Below are 27526 nucleotides of genomic sequence, written 5' to 3'. Positions count from 1 at the left end.
TTCCTGAATAAGAAAAAAGAAAAACCACAGAACCAACAAAATAGTATCTCTGCATAAAATAATATCAATTTGCAATTACAGACATCATTTTTTGATCACTCAAATGTCTTCTTTCTCTAGTTCTAAAATAACAAGGCACAATTCTCTGATAGCTGGTCACAATTTTATATAAAATCTTAGCTCTAAGAGGGAGAAACATTAAAAAAAAAAAAAAAAAAAGAAACCAGAGAACAGTTAATGGACACACTCCTAATTACAAAGGAAAAATAACTCAAGAATGTTGAACAACAAATTCGTTCTTTCTTTGTCAATTTTCTTACCAAAAATTTTCTTTCCAAAACATAGTGCATTAAAACCAAGGAATAAGGTAGAAAAATCCCAAATAAAATATCTGGACTATTAGAGGCAAGGCTACTGAGATTTAAAATTTGGAGAAGTCTATCCACAGAAGCCAAGTCTCTGCTTGTGACGGCAGAATAAAGAAAGCACTTCTCTGAACTCACTCTCTTCTCTATAGATCTGAATACAAACAAACTCCAAGAGGGTTTTAGTAATATGTGTATAGAACACATATCTAAGGATGCCATTGATTTTGCTTTTCTATCGTATTCCAAGTTGATGACCAAGAGTCACCTGAATGGAGGTGAAAATCAAGAGAAGTGGGCAAATTAAAAAAGAACAAAAGAGTCTTATAGAATGTCCCATGATTAGCAGAATATAGAGATGACAGGGAATCTAGATTCCAGGAAGGCAATCTCCCTAACTTTGTCCCTCTCCTACCCTGAACTTTCCACTGTGATTCACATATTTTCTCTTCACCGGTTATTCAGGGTGATTATAATTTGCAATCTTTAATCAATCTCTTTACCTTACTTAGATTCCTAGTTGTCTGTTCACAGTTAAGATTCATTATTGGGAATGTCTTCCAAATATTCCCAAGGAAACCTTCCTCTTCTTCTCCCTTCTTTCTCTTCCTAATTTACCTTTCTCCTACTTCCTTTTATTTTTTTAGCATCTCCTATCTCTTTTTACTCCTTATAAAGCTAGACCTTGAGCCCCAGTGAACCTACCACCTTCAGGGAAAAAGAAAAGAGCCAGTGTCTGCTGATGTATGATCCATGCCCTTGGTGTCCGGATTCCACCCTGGAAATGCTGCCTATTTAGTTACAGGGCAGGGGAATTCCCACCAAACTACCATGTCTGCCTTTCTGGAGTCCCCTTTACCTCCAGAGTTAACAAAGCCCTATTGTTTGACTGTTAGGGTAAGTCTTGCTGAATTCAGATGGGTCTAGTCATATCTGAAGAGCTCATCTGTGGTTAGGTTTCAGTTTTGATTGGGAGAAAGAAGTGAGGTGCTATTCTCAAAGGCCTCAGTGCAGGGCCAATAAATCAAATGAGTCTAGTTTTCTGGTCTAACCTGGCACACCAGCAAGCAGCACTGCATCCCAGGTCTGTTGAGGGAAAGTGAGTGGGTACTGTCTGCCATTTCTGTACCACTAGAATCCCAGGTTCTCCAGGTCAGTGGCAATTGAGGGTCCCCATTTTGGTTCATGAAAAATAGAATAGGCTTTTCCCTCTTCTACTTACTAATTAGAGTGTGTGTCTCTCTTATTGAAGTATGTGCATGTGTGTATGTCATGTGCATGTGTGGTGCAGGGAGTGTGTTAGAGGGAACAGAGGTGGAAGTGGGGATGATGCCAACCAAATCAAGTGAAAAAAGGAAGAAAGAAGCCACAGGCGGCCACAATCATCCACCTCCAGAAGAATAAGAACAGGCCTGGCATTTCCACGATTTCATGTCTTCTAAGCTGCCAAATAAACAGAACAATTTAAACATTCTAAGTACACAGAACTAAGAAACAAGTTCACCAGGGCAAACAGGTTTGCTTACCAGAGTATCATCGCTTCTGGCAACACTCATGTTACTCCTGGACAAGAACGACCTGGATAATCTTTGGCACAATGATATTAAGCGAACGGATTGCTTAAAAAAAAAAAAAAGAAAGAAAGAAAAATATCAGGAGGAGAGGAAGAAAAAGAGCTTATGTAACAATGCTCAAATTAGTGCAAATGACAAAGTCTTTGAGATGGTGTTCACTGCTGACAGCACACATTACCCAGGTGGGTGATCCCACAGTGGGTTGGACTATATCTGCCTAAAAAATAATCTAAAGATTTTATAAATCCAGAAAACAGAATAGAGAGATTCTCCTTTTGCATTTCATTATTAAGCTTCAAAATTGGATGCTCCACATCCCTTTTCTCTCCACACTTAGTACTCTATTCTTTAAGGAGTATGACTGAACCCTAAAAAACCCCTGGATACCCCCACTCAGAGAAGTATGGTATGCAATGGCCTTGTTCTGAGTCTGTCAGTCCATATTATGAGTAATAATGGTAGATAATGTGATTATCAAAATAGTTGTTGTAAATGAACAGATGGAGGACCCCCTAGTCTATAAGACAAAGATCCCTATATTTATTCTCTAAGGCAGAAGCAATGAGTAAGAATGAGAGATAGGGGTAGCAGGAGAGAGAAAGAATGAAACTTAGGTGGTTCTCTTCAAATTGTGAGTCTCACTCTTTATTCAGAATCTACTGCCGTGGTCCTTATCCCCACTGAAGCACCCAAAATTCAGTGGGTGTGACCATGAGATACACTGACAGCCCAGTGCTGGCAAGACAGAGCAGATACTTGCTTCCTCTGGTACTGACATCGCCCTGGACACAGAAAGGTATCCCATCACTTTCTGAAACTTTAACTTTGATTGTTTCAAGGATTTCTGAACGAATGTCTCATACACAGTAAGGAAGAAAAAGGCTGGCTTTCCAGAACAGTTTGTACATGTGCTGGTATAAATGTAATGCCATTGTGTTTACCATAAAGAATACATTTATTTAAAATGTGGCTTGGTGTATTTATTGTATTTAGAAAAAACTTCACTAATTTTATTGTACTAATATAAAATATCTTAGGAATGGTTTCATAACAGAAAATGCAACCTGAAAGAATAAATAGGACTAAAATATGAATTTTGCTTGCCTTTGAAAAATAGTGTAATGAGGTAGAATATTACAGAGTAAATTTTTAAAAATGGAAGTATGTTCCAATTGCTGGTATCAGAAGAGATGAACCCTGACAAGACAGAGCTATGCTGAAGAAACAATTTATTAATCCCTCCATATCAATCAATCTTACTTTCCATTTTTTTCGGGCTGCAAACTTCTTAAACTTCTCCATGTTTACTGCAGATGCTTTTCTGCTAAGTGCTTGTTGTGTATCTTTAGGCTGAAAAGAAAGTTCCAAAAAAATTTAGAGCTCTCTAATTACAGAAATGAGTTATATGACAACTTTTTAAAACCTCTCATTATTCCAAATAGGCTTACACATTCACCTTCCTAAAATAGCATTACAAGCTGGGAAAACATGCAAGATCTAGGAACCTCATCTCAGCACTCTATGGCTGAAAGTTTTATATATGATCCATAAAAACTGGACCGTGGTAAAAGATTGAGTTTGGAACCAAGTTAAAATACAACTTTCCACACTACAGTTTGGGAATGGCAAGAGTCAAGCAGTGTCTAATATTATGAAGTATTTGAACCTGGGTATCATCAAGTAATTGTGAGCTAGGAGTGACTTCCGAAATGCAAATTTGGCTTGTCCTATAAAATTTGAATTCTTTCTACTGCACCTTGTTCAATAGGTTCATGTGGTACTAGACTCAACCTCTGAGAGAAGCAATCCAGAAAACAGTTGGTAGCACAAAAAGGCAAAAGAGTTTTTCACTTTCCCCAATCTAACTTCTACAAATGCTCACTTATGGGTTCTATAATTTTATTATATAACTATCATATCACCCCATTATGATTCAGATCTTAAATGCCTCCTAAAGTTTCATATGCTAAAGACCTGATCGCCAATCTGTGGAACTACTGGGAGGCAGTGAAACCTTTAGGAGGTATGACCTAGCTGGAGGAAGTTAGATCATTGGGAGTGTGACCTTGAGAGGATTTTGAAGTCCAACCCATTTCTCTCCCTCTCTCTGCTTTCCAGCCCCCATGAGATAAACAGCTTTGCTCCGCCATGATGTACTGCCTTACCACAGGTCTAAAAACAAAGGAACCAACTGCCCATGGACTGAAACCATGAGTCAAAATAAATCTTTCCTCCATGTAAGTTGATTTTCTCAGGGATTTCATCACAGTATTGGAAAGCTGACAAACAAATCTCCCAACCTTAGTCCCTTCTATCTTAGTCCGAGGTAACTTCAGTTCCTTTAACCTAAACACCAAGCGGGTAGGTAATGCAAAGGCATCATATGCCAAGGGGTGGTCACATGCACTGGCAAAAGGCAGCAGTGTCATTTCCCATGGCCATGTAGAAAAAGGGCTCATTGTCAGTAGATCTTCAGACTTTTCAAGAGTGTCTGGAAATACAGATCTTATATGATGTTTACATGCCAGAAACTAATTCAAATTTTTAAAAATGTACTGTTTAGACCATCACCCAAAAATAAATGTGACTATTGAGTGAACCTGACCTTTTTCAATCCTACTCCGTAATAGCTCATTTCTCTAATCAGTCAGTTGGTCTTAAAATATGGCACCAATAGTACACCTAACATTCCAGGTGTGATCTGTGATTGGTAATACTCCAGGTCAACTGAATTCTAGAATGCTCAAACCACTTGCTTTAAAAATTATTAAAACAGCAACATAACATGCAACTTGCCTTGATCCAGGGATGCAGCAAACTATCTTGAATTGTCATTCTCTTCCTTTGAGGGAGGGTGAGAGAGGAAGAAAAAAACATTCTGTGACCACAACAGCAAATAAACGCTAAGGTTATTTCCAGGCTGACTCCGCCTACCAAGCAAACACTCTGGAAAATGTGGTTCAGGGCCTGCTTCAAAGAAAATGCCGAAAACAGTAGTTGCCTTTTCGTGATTATTTCATTGTACCTTTTAGGCCAAATAAACAGGTACAAAGGGCCCTGATTGCACTTTCTAAAGCATTTCACATGGCATACTTCCCTTTGGCAGATGGAAAAACCAGGGTCTGATAGAGGTGGCTGCATGCATAGGACAGATGCTGGCCTTTGGCTAGCAGCAGAGCCTGGAGCCAAGCACCTTTAAGGAATTATAGACACTCACTTTGGATCCTTGACCAGAAGTCTTCTGATGAAATCTTTGGCTAGGGCACTGGTATTACTGAAGTATTCATCCTCAAATTCATAGTTGACAGCAGATACATTTGCTAATGTTTCTTGCTTAGTGTCTCCAAGAAATGGGGAGGCCCCACTTAGGCTGTTAAAGATGAAGTGAGGTACAGATCAATGATTGTTTCTTGTGTTATCATTTTTGCTTCTATTATAGCTGATAAAGGGAGCATGGGATACGAATAGAATCTGGTGCTTGGGAATCACTTTAGAATTACACCTCGTGGCAGCCATGGTGGCACACATCTATAATCCCAGTGGTTCCAGAGGCTGAGAGAGGAGGATTTCAGATTCAAGGTCAACCTCAGTAATTTAGTGAGGCACTAAGCAACTTACCAGGACCAAAATAAAAAAATAAAAAGGCTGGAGATATGGCTCAGTGGTAAAGTGCCTCTAGTTTCAATCCCCAGTATTAAAAAAAAAAAAAAAAAAAAAAAAAAAATTACATTTCTTGGGGCATTCAACTGTCATGAACAAAACATCAGTGTAATGCAAAGGATTCATTTTAAAAGTTAATTTAAAACAGCATCTAGTAGTTTTAAAAATAACCTTTCTGTATTGTCAGCAGTGATGGACAGCCATGCTTTCTTACAGTGATTATGCTGCCATTTCTGATGATTCATTCCAAATCAGGAGAAAATGTTTAATTAGTATAAACTAAACATGTTTTGGGGGTGTTAAATGAATGTGTTTACATAAAGAGCGTGTACAAGCTGAAGAGATCAACATGACGCATTTAATGGTTAATTAAACATATGGTTTCAAAAAAAAGGCAAGAATTCAAGTTGTGACTTCTGGTACTTACAGAATATACGTTATTACCCCAATACTCCTAGAAACAAAAGCAAAACAAAAAACATGTCAGAAGAACAGTAAAATAAATCAGAAAGATAACAACAGCAAGGACATGCTCCTTACCACATATCCGCCTCAAGACCAAGAGGTTCATAGTTGACTATCTCAGGAGCTAAGAGGAAATAAACATTCATTTAACTTGGGAAACAGTAAACCAAGAGATTCTATCTTCATGTGACAATCAAAGATAAGAAATAACCTTAGAAAATTCTGCCAGCATCATGTTCATGAGACAAAAATGACCAAAGAAACAAAGAACGAAACTTACCAACAAACTCTGGTGTCCCAAATATGTTCTTGAATTCATTTCCAAAGTCAATTTTATGGGCCAAGCCAAAGTCAATAATCTTGATCCGCGGTTTAGGGACGTTTCTATCCAAAAGCATTATGTTCTCAGGCTTTACAAAAAAGAGGAAATAAAAAGCTATTACATATTATGATGCTGAAGATAAGAAGGCAAAACAGTTCTTATTCTATCCTAAAAAAATAATCCACAAAATGGGCAGAAAAGGGTAGTTGAAAGAGAATTCCTGGGAAAACAGATATTTTGGTTTGGGTTCTTTCAGAAGCAAGCCTCAGACAAGGACTTGAGTGTAAGTGGTGTTGTGGGGAAGGGGAGGCAGGAAACAGAAGGAAGCAGTACAAGGTATCTTATCAAGGTGGGGATGACTAGAGCATAATCCTTCTGGACAACAAGGGAGAAAAAGTATAACTCCAGATTGTTTCATCTGAAGCAAGAAGGTGTTGGGGTCTTTACCCACCATCTCCCATCCTCTATTGCTGCTCTATGGGATTTACTCTGTGACATTCCAGCTCTCAGAGCCAAAAACAACACATAAAGTAGAGAATCACAGGTGTTTGTGGCAAGTCACCTTTAGGGTATGTATTAGTGAGTACTAGAGGGGATATAGATGGGGCCCTGATAACCCTGCTACCATAAGTATGGAGAAAAATCCTCCCTCCTCTTAAGTTTCATCCTAGCTCCAAGGATCTGAATTATACTTTGCCATGTCTCTTTTCACTCCTTGAGACAGAACTTGAATCTAACAGTGTCATTTTCCATGGTCTCTGTGTGTCTTCCTTTTTCAAAGGGAGCAAGCCTGAGAAAGACATGATTTTTAATCTCCCCTAATACCTTGTCACCAGGCAGGTAAAGATCCTAGTTGGCTAATCTCAGAATTGGGTTTACGTGGTAACCAGTAACAGGTTCAGGCCACAGCTCTGCATCAAGAGGAAAGTAGAGCTCAAGACAACTTCTTTAAGCCCACAGCCATAGGAGGATTATAACTGTGCCAAACACTGGCCACTCCAGGCTGAAAATGACCTGGTAACCAAGAGCAGCCCCCTTGCTTAAAGGCCTGGCTAGTAAGACCCCTCAAGTCTTCCCTAAGGATTCTTGAATGTAATTATTTACCTTAAGCCCCTCTCCCACTAAAAAGACTTCCCACAGTATATTAATAACTTCATTTGTTAAACCCATACAGGAAAAATAAATGTATCTAATTCAGATGCCTCCATTTTTCTTGGCAAACAACATCCTCCTCCCCCCGCTAAAGCTGCCATCTAGCCTAAATGCTCAGGAAACATACCTTAAGATCAAAGTGGGCAATCTGGAGGGAGTGCAGGTAGCAAACACCATTAAGAATTTGTTTGAGAAATTCAGTTGCTTCCTCTTCAGTCAAAGATTCCTTTTCAGCTAAGAAGTCAAAGAGTTCACCACCTGCAACACTGAGAACCGAGAAGCAGAGGTTGTAGATGGCAGTTCTGTTTCACAGTGACACATTCTCTCATAGACTATTAGCATGCTCAAATTTTAGGCAAGAGAGCATGTGTGTTGAAACCACATTTTGCTGTGAAACCACAAATTGCCTGTATGTTGTGAGAATCTGGCATTCATATAGTGCTTAAAAGCACTTGGGTACCACTTTCCTAATGGGCCAAGTTTACAAATGAAGGGACAAAGCAGAGATGAAAGACTGTGTGCTGGAGGGGATCAATGTATCTTTAAAACATCTTAATTAAACATACTTAGAGGTTTTAACTCACTAACGGAAAAAGTCACATGCCACCTTTGTACAGGATTTACAGAATAAATCATCCTATCTCAATTAGTACCTAGCAGGTTCATAATCCGTACGTTTATCAGTTTTTTCCAACCCAACCAGAATATGTGGTCTCACAAGGATATTTTTGTTTAGTATTTGTTTATATGTAAACTATATGTTTATAAATGTGATTTTTCAATGAATTTAAGAAGACTTCAGTTAATAAGAATAAACTTAAGGGCTGGGGAGATAGCTCAGTTGGTAGAGTGCTTGCCTGTCAAACACAAAGCCCTGGGTTCGATCCCCAGCACCACAAAAAAAAAAAAAAAAAAAAAAAGAATAAACTTAGACAAAACTGAAATGTGTGTGGCTGGCTGAAGATTGATTTAGTCTTTAGTCTTTCTCACTGGTCAGAGTTATGCAGGAGAGTTATGCAGGAGAGTCAGTCCCACCAGCTGGAGACCACTATTTTACCCTTCCCTGCACAGTGCCAGGCATACAGCAAAAACTCAAAATTTTTCCATCAGTGAGATGAAAAAATAAACTTCCTTTAAAAATTCACAGTGGTGATTAATGGCAAATAACAGGGAACTTTTAATAAGAGTTTTTATAAGTTAATCTTTATCAAGTTTATCCATACATTCACAACACAATAATTAAGTGTAATTATGCACATAACTGCTATTTTCTTTTATCTTTCTTTCAGCAAGACAGCTCCATAAACATTATACCTACTGCATCTACATTCATTCAGAGTAAGAAAAAGGGTGTTTATGAGATGAAACAATAATTACAAAAGAGTGGTTTCTTAAAGAAAAGTGTCATATGCCACGCTTGCACCCTCCAAGTCAATGTCTGTCTTAGCATTCGCGCGCGGCCCAGGGTCCACTGGTATCAAACCTACAGAGGGATGCCTTAGAATTGTAGGTTCTGGGCTTCCCTTCCAACCTTCCAGGAAGGTTTACAAGAGTGGAAACCAGGAAGAACTGGGGAGATAAGCTCAGTGGCAGAACGCTTACCTAGCACGGGAGAGGCACAGGGCTCAATACCAAGTAACACCCCCTAACCCAGCCAAAAGAATGGGGACCAGGAAACAGCATTTTTACCAAGTCCCCAAAAACTGAGAACCATTTTTCCATGGTTAATTCCGTACTCCTTCTGCAAAGCCTTCCTGTGATCTACCCACAGAGTGAAGTGATTCTCCAAACCATGGGACTCTGCCCACAATGGCCTGGCAAAAGCAGGGAGCCTTCCTGGAGACATACCACAGGCCTCCTTCTGGATGGACACCACAGGGCCTGAGCCCAGCCAGGTAGCCCAGGAGCTCATGTGAGCAGCAGAGGCCTGCAGAGGGTATGGACTGTGCTCACAGGGTGGTCCATGTCTCCCCCTTGCACCTCCAGTCCTACCCTTTCTCCTCTGCTACACCCTTGGCCACATCCCCCACACTGTCTCCCAACTCAACAATGCAAAATCCTTTATGCATCTTTTATTACTCTTAAAACAAACAACAGGAGAGGGAATCCTTCAACTCGGGGAGCAAAGGCAGTGGATAAAAAGAAAAGATGGGAAAATATGAACTAACCCACCCTGTGAAAGAAGTCCTGTTGCCTATTTGCTTCTCCAGCCCTCTTCAGTGTTCTCCGGTGCCCCTCAGATTGAGGGTAGTATACTGTGGGTGGCCCAGAATGAGCACATTCCTGTTCAAATCTTAATTCTGCTGAGGCTGGCCCTGTAACCTAGGAGTCTCATTTTCCTACCAGAGAAGAATTATAAGACCTACTTGAGTGTTATAAGGATTGAAGATAAAACACAGCAAAGTCTGGTACAAGGTTGAGGTCCAAATACTGGGAACTATAAAGAAAGGAGACTATCATCCATGTAGGATACTCTTTCATCCCTCGGACAGGCTCATAAAAAGGTCTTCCTCCTCTCCTCCTCTTCTAGTTGGCCCACTGGTCTGGTCTGACCACTGAGCTTCCCTCGGGAAGAAGGAGGAAGAAGAGAAGTGGGGAGGGAAGAAGGAGAGAATGGAAGATTTCCTTCCCCAGGGAAGTTCAATGCAGGTGCCAGATGTCCTTTCCGGGAGCTCCACTGTCCAGTCCTTCCCACCTGGCCAGGCTGCCCCACTGACCCCTGGCCCCAGGTCTCAGGTTCTGCCCAGTTTCTTTGGTTGTCTTCTGTCCCTCACTGCAGTGCTCTCATTATCCTGCTGGCTCCTGCCTCTGTGAGGCAGGCTAACAAGAGTAAAGAGACCCCAATTCAGATCCTACTGGGTTACACAATCTTGCCACAACTCGGGTTCCTCTTCTCTAAAATAAAGGGGAACAGTCACACCTCATACTGGGGTTCCAGGACACACAGACACATTTGGTGCCCAAAAAATGCTGCCATCTTTCTTTCCGTGTGGCTTCAAACTAAAAATCCTCCCAGAGTAATGGTGGTGTGCTGAAATGGGTCTGTGGGGCTGGGGCCAGGCAGAGTTCATTTCCAAGGTGTTCTATTCACACATGATCACTTCAAGCTACCCATGTGATGCCAGTGACTCCAAAGTTGGGAAGGATTTGCACAGACAGCTCCATGTCCTGAGAGAGCTGGTTTTGGCCCAGCTTTGCCACCATAGTGTTCTATGCCATGTAAGGATGGTGTTAACAGGATCTCATTTACATGCCCTGCTCCACCATGATCTTGCCATGCTCCAACTCTAGAATCTGGGCAGGGCCATGACCACTTTGGCCAATAGGAAACTGCAGAAGTAACCCTGTGCCAACTCTGAGGTGGTCCTTCACAGGCCAAGCAACCTCCACATCCCAGTTTATGAAGCCCTCATGTGAGACATAAAATGTGTGGCTATCCAAAAAGCAACACATACAGAGACCCTGAAAGAAGAGATGCCCAGAGAAAAAGGCCAAGGATCACTTCACAAGGAATTCATCTTACAAATGGATTTTCCATCACAGCAGAGGCCATGGAAGTCAGACATGTCCATCTGAGGTCTTCCTCACACACAAAACTGTGAGCAAAGTGGAACATCATTCTAGGTCAGCCGTGGCCACCATGAGCACCACCCAGGTTCCCCTTCACTGAACAACCTGCTGTCTCCCACTGCTAAGATTGGTTCGGGAGACTGCCCTCAGCCCTTACCCATCCAGGACTTGCCTCAGCTGCAGAAAGCCACGGGGCTCAAAGTCACACCCTTTCTCAGGAAGCTCATGCTCAGTGACTGATGAACAAGGAACACAAAGAAAGGACCAACAACATCTTCTATAAAGGGCCAGATACTAAATATTATAGGCTTTATGGGCCATACAATCTTTGTCACAACTATTTAACACTTCCAGTGCACTGTGAAAATAGCTGTAGACAATAAATGGCTGATTGATGTGGCTGTGTTCCAATAAAACTTTATAAACAAAACAGGTGGCTACTGTCATGTATATCTAAAAAGAACAAGTGAAGAAATAAAATTTAAAATTGAAAAAAAAAAAATAGGTGACAACCTGAATTTGGCTGACAGGCAGTAATTTGCCAACACTTGATATAAAAGCTGAATCATCTCAGCCCAACCTGGAACAGTTTTCAAGGATCACTCTGGCTCCAGAAATCCCTGCTGACTAGCTGGGGTTATCACTGAGTCTATATGTTGAATGTTCTTTCTTGCTCATTCCTGCTCCCTTCTCCTTTCCAAGTCTGGTTACTAAATTTGGGTTTCAATAAACACTTCTTCCATCCTAACCTTTGTTGCCTAGCAAACCCAACATGTACTCCACCAAGTTTGGGGCTGGATGACTGAAACATCTACCAAATTGAACGGGGTCTGTTACCAGGCTCAGTCAACAGGGATCAGGTTTTCCTTTCTCTGAGCCTGATCACCTCTGCTTTTATAGTCTTCATGTGTGCAAAACTCAACTCTCACTTCCTTACTACAAGAGTAACACTGGAGCCCCTAGAGTCAGGGACCAGGACTATAATGAGGCAGTGCCTCATCAAGACTGGGAGAAAACGGTATTAGGTGATCCTCTTATTTTCTTAATCTACCTTCTCCCAAGGTCCTGTTTCAAATCTCACGCCCATATCACAGCTTGTCCAGGGAGCCAAATTACTCAACTAGAAATCAAGATTAGGAGAGTCCCCATCCCACTGGGCCAGGACCTATCTCTGGTGCTCTGAAGAAAATGTACACACTCATCCTCCTTCATCCCTACATATATACTCATTCTCTTTCATATATTTACATGTTCATCTTCCTTCATCCCTACTTACATACTCATCCTACTTTATCCCCACTTACATACTCATTCCACTTCATTCCTACTTATATACTCATCCTCCTTCATTCCTATTTATAGACTCATCTTCCTTCACAACAATGCAGGAAGGTTTTGAGCATGAACCTCTGATTATAAAATCTTTAGTCAATAATCTAAAATATTGAAAGTTAAATAATTTCAGCAAAGGTTTGGGAACATGGTAAGCAATGTTTAATAATTTACTTCCTGTTTAGTCCCTCAAATCTCAGGTAAAAGTGACTTGATTTTTTTATTTCCCACATAGACCCTTTCACATATGTGCTTAGTTGAACTCAAATATGCATAATGGTTTGCTGAACAATAAAATAATGTTAACAAGGAAATTGGTCAAAACCTTGGTACTTTTTGTTTCAAATTCTACATTTTGCTTAAGAGAAGGGAGATTGATGGAAGGAGAGATGAGCAATCTGTGCAGCAAATTTAGAAAGTAAATTTAACCTCCTTTATTAGATCTTTGAGTCAGAGTTTTAAATTCTAACATTTACAAAGACATTGTGTGAAATGCATGCTAATAAGCATTCACTGTTTTTACCAAGACTACTAGAAAATGCAAAGGCTCTTTCTCCTCCTCATGTCATTTACTACCAACAAAGTTCCCCTCAAGATTAGTCATAACAGAACCGAATTAGGACAACTTATAACTTTAAAAACAAAGTGGACCTTTTGGATAGTGTACACAGGATGTGGAACCGAGGAAATTGCATTTTAAAAATTCCTCCAATAACTGTGATTGCAGGATTCCAATTTCAAGATTGAAACACTAAGGAGAGACCCTGACTTCTGTTAGAAACTCTAACTTTAGAGTATCTAGTAGTAATTGGGGGATTTTTAAATGCAATTTCATAGAACATACTTCCTGAATCTGCATTTAATAAGTCTCCCTGGTGATTCTGATGCAGATGGAACACACCCTAACATGCTGGTCTTTCAGGTCTCTTTCAGTTCTTATATTTTAAAACTCTACAATCTTGTGCGCAAATATGGCAGTACTACTGCTATGTTCACGCCTTAATTAGATTTCCTCATACAGAACAGGTAATGTGCATTTCCCAGATCCTTTGTATACAGGACTAGCTCTAGCTAGTGGAATCTGGACCAAAATGATGTATCGCCCCTAAAACATCCCACATGGTCCTCCACTCATATTTCCACCTTTCTCTTTGGTCACCTAAACACAGGTGACCCAGCTGAAAAATCCAAAGAAGACTAGAAGTAGCAGAGACACCTGAGTCACTGCATAGAGAAGAACCATCCAATCTGTTATATTCATATGGGAATTTGAGCAAGGGGAAAACAAATGCTTTTATGTTAATCCACTGAAATTTTATGATTGTGTTCTATTTGCTCTAAATATTACTCAGAAATATATACTAAGACAGTTCATTTTAAAAATTAAGAGTAAGCAATTTCAAGCACAAAGCACATTCACTGTCGCAGGTAATGATATTGCTGTGTAACAAACCTCCCCTGAATATTAGTCTCTTTAAATCTATCAAGTAGTTCTTCTTTTAATCTCATGTCTCTAATTGTGGTCTCTCCCTCTGGGTTAGTCAGGCTTCTGGCTAGCATGGAAGCCTGCTCACATAGCAGTTCAGCATTTTAGGACAAGTGCTACAGAAAGTAGGGCAGAAGTTCCTCAGAAGTCACCCAGCATTGGAACTAAGTCACAAGCCTATTCAAATTCCAGGGAAGAGAATTTAGACTTAACCTCTGGATGGGGAGAACTGAAATTTTTAATCTTATTCCATTCCAAATTATACCTTGAAAGGATTAAGTATAGGTAGTATACCTGTGTGCTAAGGCTGAACTCACAGATACCACAGATCAGGTAGCTAAAAACAATAGAAAGTTATTGTATCACAATTCTGGAGACTGTAAGCCCAAAACCAAGGTTTCAGTTGAGCCAACTCCCTTTGAAAGCCGTCAGGGAATCCTTTCTTGTCTCTTCCTAGCATCTGGGGGTTGCCAGAATGTCCTTGACTTGTAAGTGATCATGCCAATCCTCTGCCTGGGCACAACATCCTCCCCATGTCTCCTCATGTGGCCTGCCTCTGTGCATGTCTGTGTCTGTATCCAAATATCTCACCCTTTTTAAGGATACCAGTCATATCAGATTAGGGTCTATCTTACTGATCTCATTTTAACCTATTTCCATAGAAGATCACATTCTGAGATCCTAGGGTTTAGGACCTCAATATGTTTATTTGGGGGTTGGTTCCAATCTAACCTATAACAGTAGTAACTGCTCTCAAGCTTCAAACAAAATACTACAGATAGTCAAAGAAACTCAGAAAAACAAAAGGTCAGTAAGCAATAAAAAGGAGGATAATTAGAATGCACTGAAGTCTTCTCTTGGTCTTGCCTTTGGATTTTCCTATGAAGGAAAGTTTCATTGATGCACTGTTAGAAAACATTTTCAATTCAGGTGAGGAAAATGAAGTAAGAAATGTATATCAGGTTCTGCCCTTGGAGCTTAAATACTTTCCCCAAACAGCTTGAAATGATTCTTCCTATAAACATAATTATCCCAGTGTCCATATGTGAAGGAGTGAGGTAGTACTCAACTACCTCTTTTAAATAAACCAAACATTAAAACTCAGTGCTCCTCTACTAGTCCTGTGTGTTGAATGTTCTTTCTTGTCAATCTAGGGGGAGTCTTGAAGGGTTTTCACATTCTCAGTTATCATATACTAATTTAAATTCCTTGGGTCATTATAAATTTTGCTAAATGCAAAACAGAAGCTGGGCATATGAAAGGAAAGATGGAATACAATGTGTTCCTTTTTTGATTTGTGAAAGCTATGAATTTAAGATTGGAATAGATTGAGGGGGTTTGTGAATGTCATGCTCTGCTTATATCCCCAAATCAAATGAATATTATCAAAGCAGTTCCTAACCTTAAAGTCTTTTCTGAATGGACCCTACCTCCTCTGAACCCAAAATGCAAGCAGTATCTGAAAACACATTTCCTGTCTGGATTCATCTCAAATTCAAGTAAAAACTTCAAAGAAGTTCCAGGGATTCTCTTGGAAAGAAGCATGTCTGGCACTCCATACTTACGGGGGGTAGGGTGTAGTGATCTTTCATTTTATTCAGGGAGTTGGTTCAAAAAACAGTAAGGAACTATCTGAAGGTCCCTAAGGAGAGAATATCACTCAGCATTAAGACCCTGGAGGGCCAGTATCCTGTTTAAATCTGGGCTCCATGACATTGGAGAGGTTATTTCTTGAGATATTGTTTCTTAGTCTATAAAATAGAGACATTAATACCTACTGTTCATTATACTGATGGGGATTAGTGGGGCTATTATGACTTAGGATTTGAGTGTCTGGAACATGATAAGAATATCAACACAACAAGCGGCAATCTTTGGCCTTGGTTCCTCTTAGTCACAGGTCTCAGTGTGAGAAATCCTTGCAACTCTTGTGTGTGTTTAGACCAGACACTAGACTTGTAGTGTGGGATTCTGATGTGGTCATCACAATAACCCAAAATAAGACTACACACACTCCTGCAACTAAAGGGTAGTGTTTACCTGAAATACATGGACATTCCCAGGGCCAAAAATCTTAGGAAGTGACTGTTTCTTAGACAGAAAATGAAGGTGGGCCTTGGCTATCTGGGACAGAGAACAGCACGCTATGGTTTTTCTCTTGGGTTTGAACTCAGACAGCTTTAAATATTCCTGAGAGTGGCCATGGGTCAACTGAAGAAGGAACAGCTAGATGGGGAGGTTGCCAGGACTGAGCAAGGAGGAAGTGTTGCAACCCCAAGTCCAATAAAAGAATCCTGCACTTTATAGCCAAGACCATCTATTTAATGTGATTTTCTATGTCCTTGTTGTCATTCTCCACTCCAGATAACCTTATTTTAAAAGTTTTAGTCTTACCAACTACATGATAAGAAATGATGCACAAAAGCATTTTGTTACTTAGGCATGAGTGTTAAGGAGACTCTGAGGCCAGTATAAAGGTGGAAAAGATGACTAGAGTCCTGAAAAAGACTTGTGATTAAGCTGACCACACTTGGACAGTCTTCTCCAACCTGGTTAATCTGGGCTCACTGAGGGTGCACCTTTACAATAGTCATTCCATTGAAAAGAATGGAATCTTAGTTTAGTCTTATAGTAATGGATTCCTTTTTAAAACATTAAAACACCCATCTATAAAATGAAAGGCTCTGGATCATCTGCCCTCCTACCAGTCCTGGCCTTCCTCCTTCCTATCTGCCCAAAGCATGCACTACATGCTATATAGCCCTCTGGAACTTTTCATACGTAGTCTGTAAACTATACATTGTTTTATGTACATTTTAAACATAAGTGAAGACAGGCACCATGAATGCACACCTGTAATCCCAGTGGCCCAGGAGGATTACAAGTTAAAGCCAGCCTCAACAACTAAGTGAGGCCCTAAGCAACTTGGTGAGACCCTGTCCTGAAAATAAAATATAAAAAGGAAGGCTGGGGATGTGGCTCAGTGGCTAGATAAGTACCCCTGGGATCAATCCCTGGTACCAAAAAAAAAAAAAAAGTGGGGGTGGGGGTAGCAGACTACATGTGTTGATCTGCAATTTGCTATTTTAGCCCAACGATGCCCATTGTTAGAGATCCCTCCTTTTCAATGCTACCTAATGTGCAAGCAAATGTCCAGTTCAAATTTTATTTAGCCATTCCCTGACTGATGATCTTTATGTTGTTTCCAATATTTGCTCTCATAAACTACAAGGCAACGATTCTTTCTGCACCTCCTGTTCTTAAGGATGTGATAGTTTTTCTAGGTCCACTGTGGAATTATGAGGTCACAAGTTAGTCAAAGATTATGCTGTATCAATTTAAACTCATCATCAGTAGCTTACAAATACTGCATTTGCTTCACAGCATCATTTGTTTGGTATTATTACTTTTGGCCAATATAGGAATGAAAAAAAATGAATGTTTTATCAGATATCTCCCTGGTTATAGAGACTGATAGTCCTTCATGTTTATCAGCATTTGTATTTGAGTGAGCTTAAACTGTCTATACCCATCTATTTCTTTCTATTGGATTTTTGCTGTTTTTAATTTTAATTGATTGTGTTCCTTACACATTCTTTAATCTCTTGTATATCCCAAATGTTGTTTTCCAATTTGTCATTTTCCTTTCAACACTGCTTAAAGTGTCATTTGGTTAAACTTAAGTTTTAAATTTGTATATACTCAAACTTCTCAGTCTTTTTGTAGAAATCAAGATTTTAATAAACCAAATATGAAAACAATAAAATGCCAGGTGGATTTAGTAACTGTGTGGTAAGGTATTTAATCTGTGTTAATGAATAGTAACAATGGCTTCTCATGAGTGCAGTAGTTGGAATATCTCGTTTCTCCCCATCCCCATACTATTTTTCTTCCCCAAGTCCCGGCATGTCCCTTGTTATGGTTTAGATTTGAGGTGCCCCCCCACAAAAGCTCCGTCTGAAACAATGCAAGAAAGTTAAGAGATTAAATCACTGGGTTATGAGCCTTAACCTAATCAGTGCATTAATCTCCCAATAGGGGGTAACTAGGTAGAAACTGTAGACAGCTAGGCTGCCTATAGTCTGTAGCAACTGTAGGCTGGAGGAGGTGTCCCTGGGGGCATGCCTGTTGGGTATACATTTTGTCCTTGTTGAGGGGTGCTCTCTCTCTCTGCTTCCTGGAACTATGTTCTGAGCTGCTTTCCTCTACCACATACTTCTGCCAGGATGTTCTGCCTCACCACGAGTCTTCTATGGATTGAGACTTATGAAATCACAAGCCCCAAATAAACTTTTCTTCCTCTAAAATTGTTGTTCTTAGGTCTTTTGGCCACAGCAGTGAAAAGGCTGACTAAAACATCCCTATATTGGGAGATACCTGAGGGCAGCATCCCATATAGTGGGAAGCCGAAGCTCCTGACAGCTGGTTCCAAGCCTCCCTTCCCAATTCCACATTTAATAACATCACATTAGTAACTGGAAATTGGCCATGGGGGAGCATTTATGCTATGGAAATAGGCAAACACTGCAAATCAGGACCTCTCTCCTCTGGATAGAGTTCTTAGCTATTTATCAACACAACACTGACCTACAGTGGCACAGCCATCTGCCAATAGAGCCTTCAGCTGAGAGCTGTTACTTCTGCCAATGGTCAAATCTAGTTAGAAAATTCTTGTACCGACCTGAAATCTGCCTCTGATGAGGTGGGTCCTGATCCTCCTTCTAGAACTGAAGTTAACAAACTTTTTCTGACAGACTTTTTCTGTGTGAGACATACAACTATTTGACTCCGTTACATATTCCTCTTAGTTCTTCTTCAATCAATTAAAAGTGGAAAAACATTTTTTGTTTCTCAAGGAATACACAAAAAACAGGTGGTAGGCTTTGGCCCACCAGCTGTCCCATGTCATCTGTTCAAGAACAACATGTTCAAAGAGAATGAGCTCTCTGTGACCTACCCAACTGTGCAAATCTGAAGTTTCATAAACCCCTAGGACTCTTATTCCCAAGACTAGGATCCTGCCAGGATTGCTCTTAAAATCAAATTCAAATACAGGTGGAGTGATTTAGGAATGTATATAGAATCTACTTCATTGGGCATCTGAAGCTGTGATGGACTTTGATGCTGCAGGCCTAGTTAATGCAGGAAAAGGTAGAGAAGCCTGCACTGGGGCCAGTCAGGTGCTCTGGGCCAATTCAGATGTATCACAGGACCTAGTAAAAATTAGAGCATGCAGACCTATCTACTTGATGCCTGTGTGATCCAGGACAAGGTGCTTAACCTTTCTGAACCCCTAGTAGAGTAATTCTTTGAAACCACCCATTGAGAGCTATGGTCTCTTTCTCCTCCACCTTGAATCTGAGCCTGTTCTTTGTCTACTTGACTAATAGAACATGAAAGAACTGATGCTGAGTCAGTTTCCAAGTCTAGGTTTAAAGAGACTAGCAGCTTCCATGACTTGTTATGGAATACTAAACTTCTAGCCCACAGCTAGCCCCACCATGCCCTGCCAGTCATGTGAGAGGCCATCTTAGAAGAGGATCCTTCAGTCTGGGAGAGGTGCCCCTGCTGGCGTTGGAAGCAGACAAGGTGAGTTGTCCCTGCTGAACCCTATCAAAACTAGATTTGAGGTCAAATGGCTGTTGCCATATTAAGTCACAAAACCTTCAAATGGTTTCTTACGCATCAAGAGAAGCTCAGAATACTACTACTCCATGGGCTTTGTGAGGATTAAATGACCCAGTGTATACAAAGTGTTTCCTTCAATGCCTGACAAATAAAAACTACTCAATACGGGCTATTATTATTGTTCAGAAAAAAATTTAGCTGCTTGAGTTCCCCTCCACAGGGAAAAACTGTTATCTCCTATCCAAGGGATTTTACACTTTATGCTCAGTTTTCTAAGAAGTTTGAAATTTTTCTTTCATGACTTCTTCATTAAATGAGAGAAAATGAAAAGCACTTATGAGCACTGGGTTTGGCATAGTTTGTCATTCAGGAAATATTAGCTCACTCCCCTTCAAAAATCCTTCCTCTGTAGACTGCAGTTACAGCTCAGTAGAAAGCATCTACCTGGCATATGGGAGGCATTGGGATTGATCCTCAGCACCACATAAAAATAAATAAATAAAATAAAGGTATTCTGTCCATTTACAATTTTAAAAATTCACAATAAGGCAGGGGGACAGAGAACAATAGAGTTACTTTATATTAGGTAGAGGGGAGTGAAAGGCAGGGAAGGGTATGGGGGTAGGAATAATAGTAGAGTGAAACAGACATTTTACCTCATGTACAACTATGACTGCATGACTGATGTGATCCTATAATATGTATAATCAGAAAAATGGGAGATCATACTCCATTCATCTATCAAAATGTATAAATGTATCCTACTGTCATGTACAACAAATTAGAATTATTTTTTTTAAAAAGATGGAAAAAAAACAAAAACAAAAAGGCTTCCTCTTTGACACCTAATTCATACTTTCATTCCCAAACCTCCCTGCCACCCAACATGCTACCATGGCACCTCTTCAAGCACTAACAAAATTCTACCTCAGTTTATTTGCATTCAAGTTAACCTGGGACTCCAATGATTTGAGGGAGACAATATTATTAGTGGCACAGAAAATTTTGTTGATAGAGCTATGTGCCATATGCGTGGCGGACCAAAACTATTAGTTCAGCCAGTTGTGACAAGAAAAGGAAGGTCCTAGTTTTGTTTTCATTAAAAAAAAAAGAAAAGAAAAGAAAAAAAAGAAAGAAGATTATTTGATCCAAGGTCATTACTAAAAGGCTTCCTGTTTCATGGAAGAGAACTTACTGAAATATTAATTTCATTGCCTAAAGTAGATTCATAATGTCTGGTGAATAATTTGAGGTTCTATCAAAATCACTGAGGTGACTGGCAACATGTTGTGGATTTGAAATGTAAGATTCCAGGCTGCTATGGTGTGATAACTCTAAGCACCATTAGGACTCAGGATTCAAGAAAAGAGGTACTCAGACACTCAGGACCACCTCAGAGCCACTGGGTGAATCTTTCCCAGCGGGTGAGGCTCCTCAGTGGGGGCAGTAGATCTGCATGGCAGGGAACTTCACAGAGCCAAGCTTCCTGGCGAGGCTTCCCCACCGTAGAACCAGAGACCCAGGCCCAGACCAGCCAGGTCCCAGCCCCCAGTCTAGTGCCCCATCGACTGACCACTGGTCAACATGTGGAGGCGCTCTGCCCACTAGCAGGGAATATAGCCCACCTGGAGGTTACCACTCCTAGAAGGGCAGTTTCCTTTGTGGATCACTGCATTATAAAGTTCTTCTAAGACTTCAGACTATTGAAGGCTAGGACACTATAAGTCAATAGAAGAAATCTGCAATATCTCAGATTTTTCACTACTAGAGGGGAAGATACCTGAGCAATATGAGAAAACAAGGGAAGAAAATGTCCCAAACAAACCTAGATGCTACATCAATAAAATCCAATGACAGCATGGCAGAAGAAATGTCAGAAAGGGAGTTCAGAATGTACATAAGTAAAATGATCAGAGAAGCAAAAAATGAGATGAGAGAGCAAATGCAGGCAGTGAATGATTGCATCAATCAACAGTTAAAAGAGCAAATGCAGGAAGCAAAAGATCATTTCAATAAAGAGTTAGAGATACTGAAAAAAAACCAAACAGAAATCCTTGAAATGAAGGAAACAATAAACCAAATTAGAAACTACATAGAAAGCATAACCAATAGGATAGAACACCTGGAAGACAGAACCTCAGACATTAAAGACAAAATGTTTAATCTTGAAAATGAAGTTGACCTAACAGAGAACATGGTAAGAAATCATGAACAGAATCACCAAGAATTATGGGATATCATGAATAGATCAAATTTAAGAAGTATTGGGATTGAAGAGGGCACAGGAGAAACAAACCAAAGGAATGAACAATCTATTCAATGAAATAATATCAGAAAATTTCCCAAATCTGAAGAATGAAATGGAAAATCAAGTATAAGAGGCTTATAGGATTCCAAATGTACAAAATTACAACAGACCCACACCAAGGCACATTATAACAAAAATACCTAACATACAAAATAAAGATAGAATTTGAAAGACTGCAAGAGAAAAAAAAAATTATATTCAGGGGAAAACCAATAAGAATATCAGCAGATTTTTCAATCCAGACCCTAAAAGCTAGAAGGGCCTGGAACAACATTTTTCAAGCCCCAAAAGAAAACGGATGCCAACCAAGAATCTTATACCCAGCAAAATTTACCTTCAGATCTGACGACGAAGTAAATTCCTTCCATGATAAAAAAAAAAGCTAAAAGAATTTACAAATAAAAAGCCAGCATTACAGAACATTCTCAGCAAAATATTCCATGAGGAGGAGATGAAAACCAACAATGTAAGTCAGCAAAGGGATGAACTACCGTAAAGGAATAGCCAAATAAAGGAGAAACCAAGTCATGTTAAAAAACAAAAATAAGCCAAATGACTGGGAATACAAATCATATCTCAATAATAACCCTGAATGTTAATGACCTGAATTCATCAATCAAAAGACACAGACTGGCAGATTGGATTAAAAAGAAAGACCCAACACTATGCTGCCTGCAAGAGATTCACCTCATAGAAAAAGATACCCACAGACTAAAGGTGAAAGGATAGGAAAAAACATACCATGCACATGGACACAGCAAAAAAGCCAGAGTATCCATCCTCATATCAGATAATGTGGACTTCAAGCCAAAGTTAGTCAGAAGGGATAAAGAAGGACATTTCATACTGCTTAAGGGAAGCATAAATCAGCAAGACATAACAATCATAAATATCTATGCCCCAAACAGTGGCTCATCCATGTATGTTAAATAAATCCTTCTCAATACCAGGAACCAAAAAGACCACAACACAATAATACTAGGTGACTTTAACACACCTCTCTGACCACTGGACAGATCTTCCAAACAAATATTGAACAAAGAAATCATACATCTCAATAACACAATACATAATTTAGACTAACAGACATATATAGATTATTCCATCCAACAAAGAGAGAATACACTTTCTTCCCAGCAGCACATGGATCCTTCTCTAAAACAGACCATATATTTATGGCACAAAGCTACTGTTAGCAAATACAAGAAGATAGAGATACTACCTTGTATTCTATCAGATCATAATTGATTGAAATTAGAAATAAATGACAGAATAAAAAACAGAAAATACTCCAACACCTGGAGATTAAATAATACACTATTGAAAGATGAATGGATAACAAGAGACATCAGGGGGGAAATAAAAAAATTCTTAGAGGTAAACAAGAACAGAGATACATCATATCAAAGTCTCTGGGACATATGAAAGCAGTACTTACAGGAAAATTTATTTCATGGAGCGCGTTCAATAAAAGAAGAAAAAAATCAACAAATGAACAACCTAACACTACAGCTCAAAGCCCTAGGAAAAAAAGAGATCAACACCAAAAGTAGTAGACAGCAGGAAATAGTTAAAATCAGAACTGAAATTATGAAATTGAAACAAGAGAAACAATCAAAAAATTGATAAAATAAAAAGTGGGTTTTTTGTAAAAAATAAACAAAATTGATAAACGTTTAGCCACACTAACAAAGAGAAGGAGAAAGAAAACTCAAATTACTAAAATTCAGGATAAAAAAGGAAATATCACGACAGACACCATTGAAATACAAAACATAATTCGAAGCTATTTTGAAAATCTATACTCCAACAAAATAGAAAATTTCGAAGGCATCAACAGGTTTCTAGAGACATGATTCACCCAACTGAATCAGGAGGACATACACAATTTAAATAGATCAATTTCAAGTAATGAAATAGAAGAAGTCATCAAAGCCTACTAACAGGGGCTGGGGAGATAGCTCAGTTGGTGAAGTGCTTGCCTTGCAAACACTGGGTTCGATCCGCAGCCCCACAAGAAAAAAAAAAAAAAAAAAAAAAGCCTACTAACAAAGAAAAGTCTGGGATCAGATGGATTCTCAGCTGAGTTCTACAAAACCTTTAAAGAAGAGCTCATTCCAATACTCCTCAAAGTATTTCATGAAATAGAAGAGGAGGAAACCCTCCCAAACTCATTCTATGAAGCCAGTATCACCCTGATACCTAAACCAGACAGAGACATATTGAGGAAAGAAAATTTCCAACCAATATCCCTAATGAACATTAATGAAAAAATTCTCAACAAAATTTTAGCAAATCGCATCCAAAAATATATTAAAAAGATGGTGCATCACGATCATGTGCATTTTATCCCAGGGATGCAAGGTTGGTTCAGCATCTGAAAATCAATAAATGTAATTCATCACATCAACAGACTTAAAGTCAAGAATCACAGGATTATTTTGATAGATGCGGAAAAAGCATTTGATAAAATACAACACCACTTCATGCTCAAAACACCAGAAAAAATAGAAATAGTAGGAACATTCCTCAACATAGTAAAGGCTATCTATGCTAAGCCCATGGCCAATATCATTCTAAATGGTGAAAAACTGAAAGCATTCCCCCTAAAAACTGGAACAAGACAGGGATGCCCTCTTTCACCACTTCTATTCAACATTGTCCTTGAAACCCAAGCCAGAACAATTAGACAGACCAAAAAAATTAAAGGGCTACGTATAGGAAAAGAAGAGCTCAAACTATCTCTATTTGCTGATGACATGATTCTATATTTAGAGGAACCAGGAAATTCCACCAGAAAACTTTTAGAACTCATAAGTGAATTCAGTAAAGTAGCAGGATATAAGATCAATGTTCATAAATCTAATGCATTTTTATTCATAAATGATGAATCCTCAGAAAGAGAAGTTAGGAAAACTACCCCATTCACAATAGCCTTGAAAAGAATAAAATACTTGGAAATCAATCTCACAAAAGAGGTGAAAGACCTCTACAATGAGAACTACAGGACACTAAAGAAAGAAATTAAAGAAAACCTTAGAAGATGGATAGATCTCCCATGTTCTTGAATAGGCAGAATTAATATTGTCAAAATGGCCATACTACCCAAAGTGCCATACAGATTCAATGCAATTCCAATTAAAATCCCAATGACGTACCTCGCAGAAATAGAGAAAGCAATCATGAAATTCATTTGGGAAAAATAAGAGACCCAGAATAGCTAAAGCAATCTTTAGCAGGAAGAGTGAAGCAGGGGATATCTCAATACCAGAATTTCAACTATACTACAGAGCAATAGTAACAAAAACAGCATGGTATTGACCGTTCATTGACCAAAAGAGACAGGTAGATCAATGGTACAGAATAGAGGACACAGACACAAACCCTAATAAATACAGTTTTCTCATACTAGACAAAGGTGCCAAAAACATGCAATGGAGAAAAGACAGCCTGTTCAACAAATGGGAAAACTGGAAATCCATATGCAGCAGGATGAAACTAAACTCCTATCTCTCACCCTTCACAAAACTCAACTCAAAATGGATCAATGACCTTGGAATCAGACCAGAGACCCTGTACCTTATAGAAGAAAAAGTAGGTCCAAATCTTCATCATGTCAGCTTAGGATGAGACTTCCTTAACATGACTCCCGAAGCACAAGAAATAAACCCAAGAACCAATAACTGGGATAGATTCAAACTAAAAATCTTTCTCTCAGAGAAGGAAACTATCAGCAATGTCAAGAGAGAGCCTACAGATTAGGAGAAAATCTTTGCCACTCATACTTCAGATAGAGCACTATCTCCAGAATCCATAAAGAACTCTAAAAACTTTACACCACGAACACAAATAACCCAATCAACAAATGGGCTATGGAAATGAACAGACACTTCACAGAAGATCTACAAGCAATCAACAGATATATGAAAAAATGTTCAATATCTCTAGTAATAAGAGAAATGCAGATCAAAACTACCCTAAGATTCCATCTCACCCCAATTAGAATGGTGATTATCAAGAATACAAGCAACAATAGGTATTGGCGAGAGTGTGGTGGAAAAGGTACACTCATACATTGCTGGTGGGGTTGCAAATTAGTGCAATCACTCTGGAAAGCAGTGTGGAGATTCCTTAGAAAACTTGGAATGGATCCACCATTTGACCCAGCTATTCCACTCCTTGGCCTATACCCAATGGACTTAAAATCAGCATACTACAGTGATGCAGCCACATCAATGTTCATAGCTACTCAATTCACTAGAGCCAGATTGTGAAACCAACCTAGATACCCTTCAATAGATGAATGGATAAAGAAACTGTGATATATATATATCACACACACACACACACACACACACACACACACACACACAGAGGAATATTTCTCAGTCAGAAAGAGAAATAAAATTATGGCATTTGCAGGCAAATGGATGAAGTTAGAATATAATGCTAAGTGAAATAAGCCAATCCCCAAAAACCAAAGGACAAATGATCTCACTGATAAGCGCATAATGATACATAATGGGGGATGGGAGGGAGGCAAGAATGGAGGAAGGACGGACTATATAGAGGAAAAAGAAGGGTGGGGGGGAGGAAAAATAACAGAATGAATTAAACATCATTACCCTGTATAAATGTATGATTACACAAATGGTATACCTCTACTTCATTAAACCAGAGAAACAAGTTGTACCCCATTTGTTTACAATAAAAAAAAGAAAAAGGAAAAAAAAAAGAAAGAAAAGAAATTGGAAATCATTTGATAATCTGTGACCCCTAAAAAATTCTTGACCTCAAAAATTGGGTCTTCATTGTCCTGAAGGACATATCTATAAAGCTGGATTCAAGAATAGCCTATGTGAAAAAATGAAGATTTTTAAAACAATTACTTTCATTCACAAATGAAAAAGCAGAATCATGACTTTCTTTCAGCATCCAAGATGAAGACAGAATGCCAGATTGGTAAAAAGAAAATGTATCATGATTTATCAATACCAGCAGGCACCATATGACATGGAACCAACCTCATTACTGAACGTTTAAGAGGTGAGAGTAGTTTCCAACATAGCACAACCAACTATTGTGCTTTCAAGTCTTGATAGGATCATCCAGACCTCTACTTAAATGATGACAAACTCAAGTTCAAGACCAAATGATCAAGTGGCAGTTTGCTGAGGCAGATTCTCAGACAGAAGGCTACAGTTCTCAGTTAAGCATGGTACCAAAAGAGGAGGGGGAAAAAAAAAAAAAAAACTTATTTTTTTTTAAATTGAGGAAGCATGTGCAACATAATGAGACACTTATAAAACAAGCCAACAACCAAAAACAGTTTTTATTTCTCTCTTCCTCTTTCAGGGAACAGAATCACCTTTCCCTCTACCCACTGAATAGTTCAAAGTAATCGTCGATCTTAAGAACATGCTCTGGGTTTCATATGCTCTGGGTTTGGAGAAGTGGTTTGTAAGACACAAATCTGTGGAGGAGAAAACATTGATGGTTGTTTTGTGAGTTATCATGAGTTATCAGGGCCTGCTGTTCAGAAAATGGGGTGACACATCACACTCTGCAGGATGTTTTGCATAGGTTGTTGTCATACCTACAATGGATTCACATAAACCACTGGCCCTCCCTCCCCTACCTCCTGGCACTTGCTCATTTTCTGAT

The 27526-nt window shown here is 39.2% G+C and overlaps 1 protein-coding gene across 6 annotated transcripts in view; it reads right to left on the bottom strand.

Annotated features, from left to right (window-relative positions):
* Dapk1 (death associated protein kinase 1) overlaps positions 1-27526 on the bottom strand; it is a 200739-nt gene that overhangs the window by 63413 nt on the left and 109800 nt on the right. For all 6 annotated transcript variants that reach the window (XM_047524293.1, XM_047524289.1, XM_047524294.1 and 3 more), the window contains 8 exons: positions 7666-7804; positions 6345-6474; positions 6140-6188; positions 6027-6053; positions 5157-5309; positions 4736-4781; positions 3200-3289; positions 1892-1984 (listed from right to left, as the gene is read on the bottom strand). In XM_047524293.1, coding sequence (XP_047380249.1) covers positions 1892-1984; positions 3200-3289; positions 4736-4781; positions 5157-5309; positions 6027-6053; positions 6140-6188; positions 6345-6474; positions 7666-7804 — 727 coding nt within the window. The remainder of the gene's footprint in view (positions 1-1891; positions 1985-3199; positions 3290-4735; positions 4782-5156; positions 5310-6026; positions 6054-6139; positions 6189-6344; positions 6475-7665; positions 7805-27526) is intronic.

Source organism: Sciurus carolinensis, chromosome 14 (assembly GCF_902686445.1).
Source record: "Sciurus carolinensis chromosome 14, mSciCar1.2, whole genome shotgun sequence".
Classification (NCBI taxonomy): Eukaryota; Metazoa; Chordata; class Mammalia; order Rodentia; family Sciuridae; genus Sciurus; species Sciurus carolinensis.
Note: the sequence above shows the minus strand (reverse complement) of the source record. Positions and strands in the feature narration are given on the sequence as shown.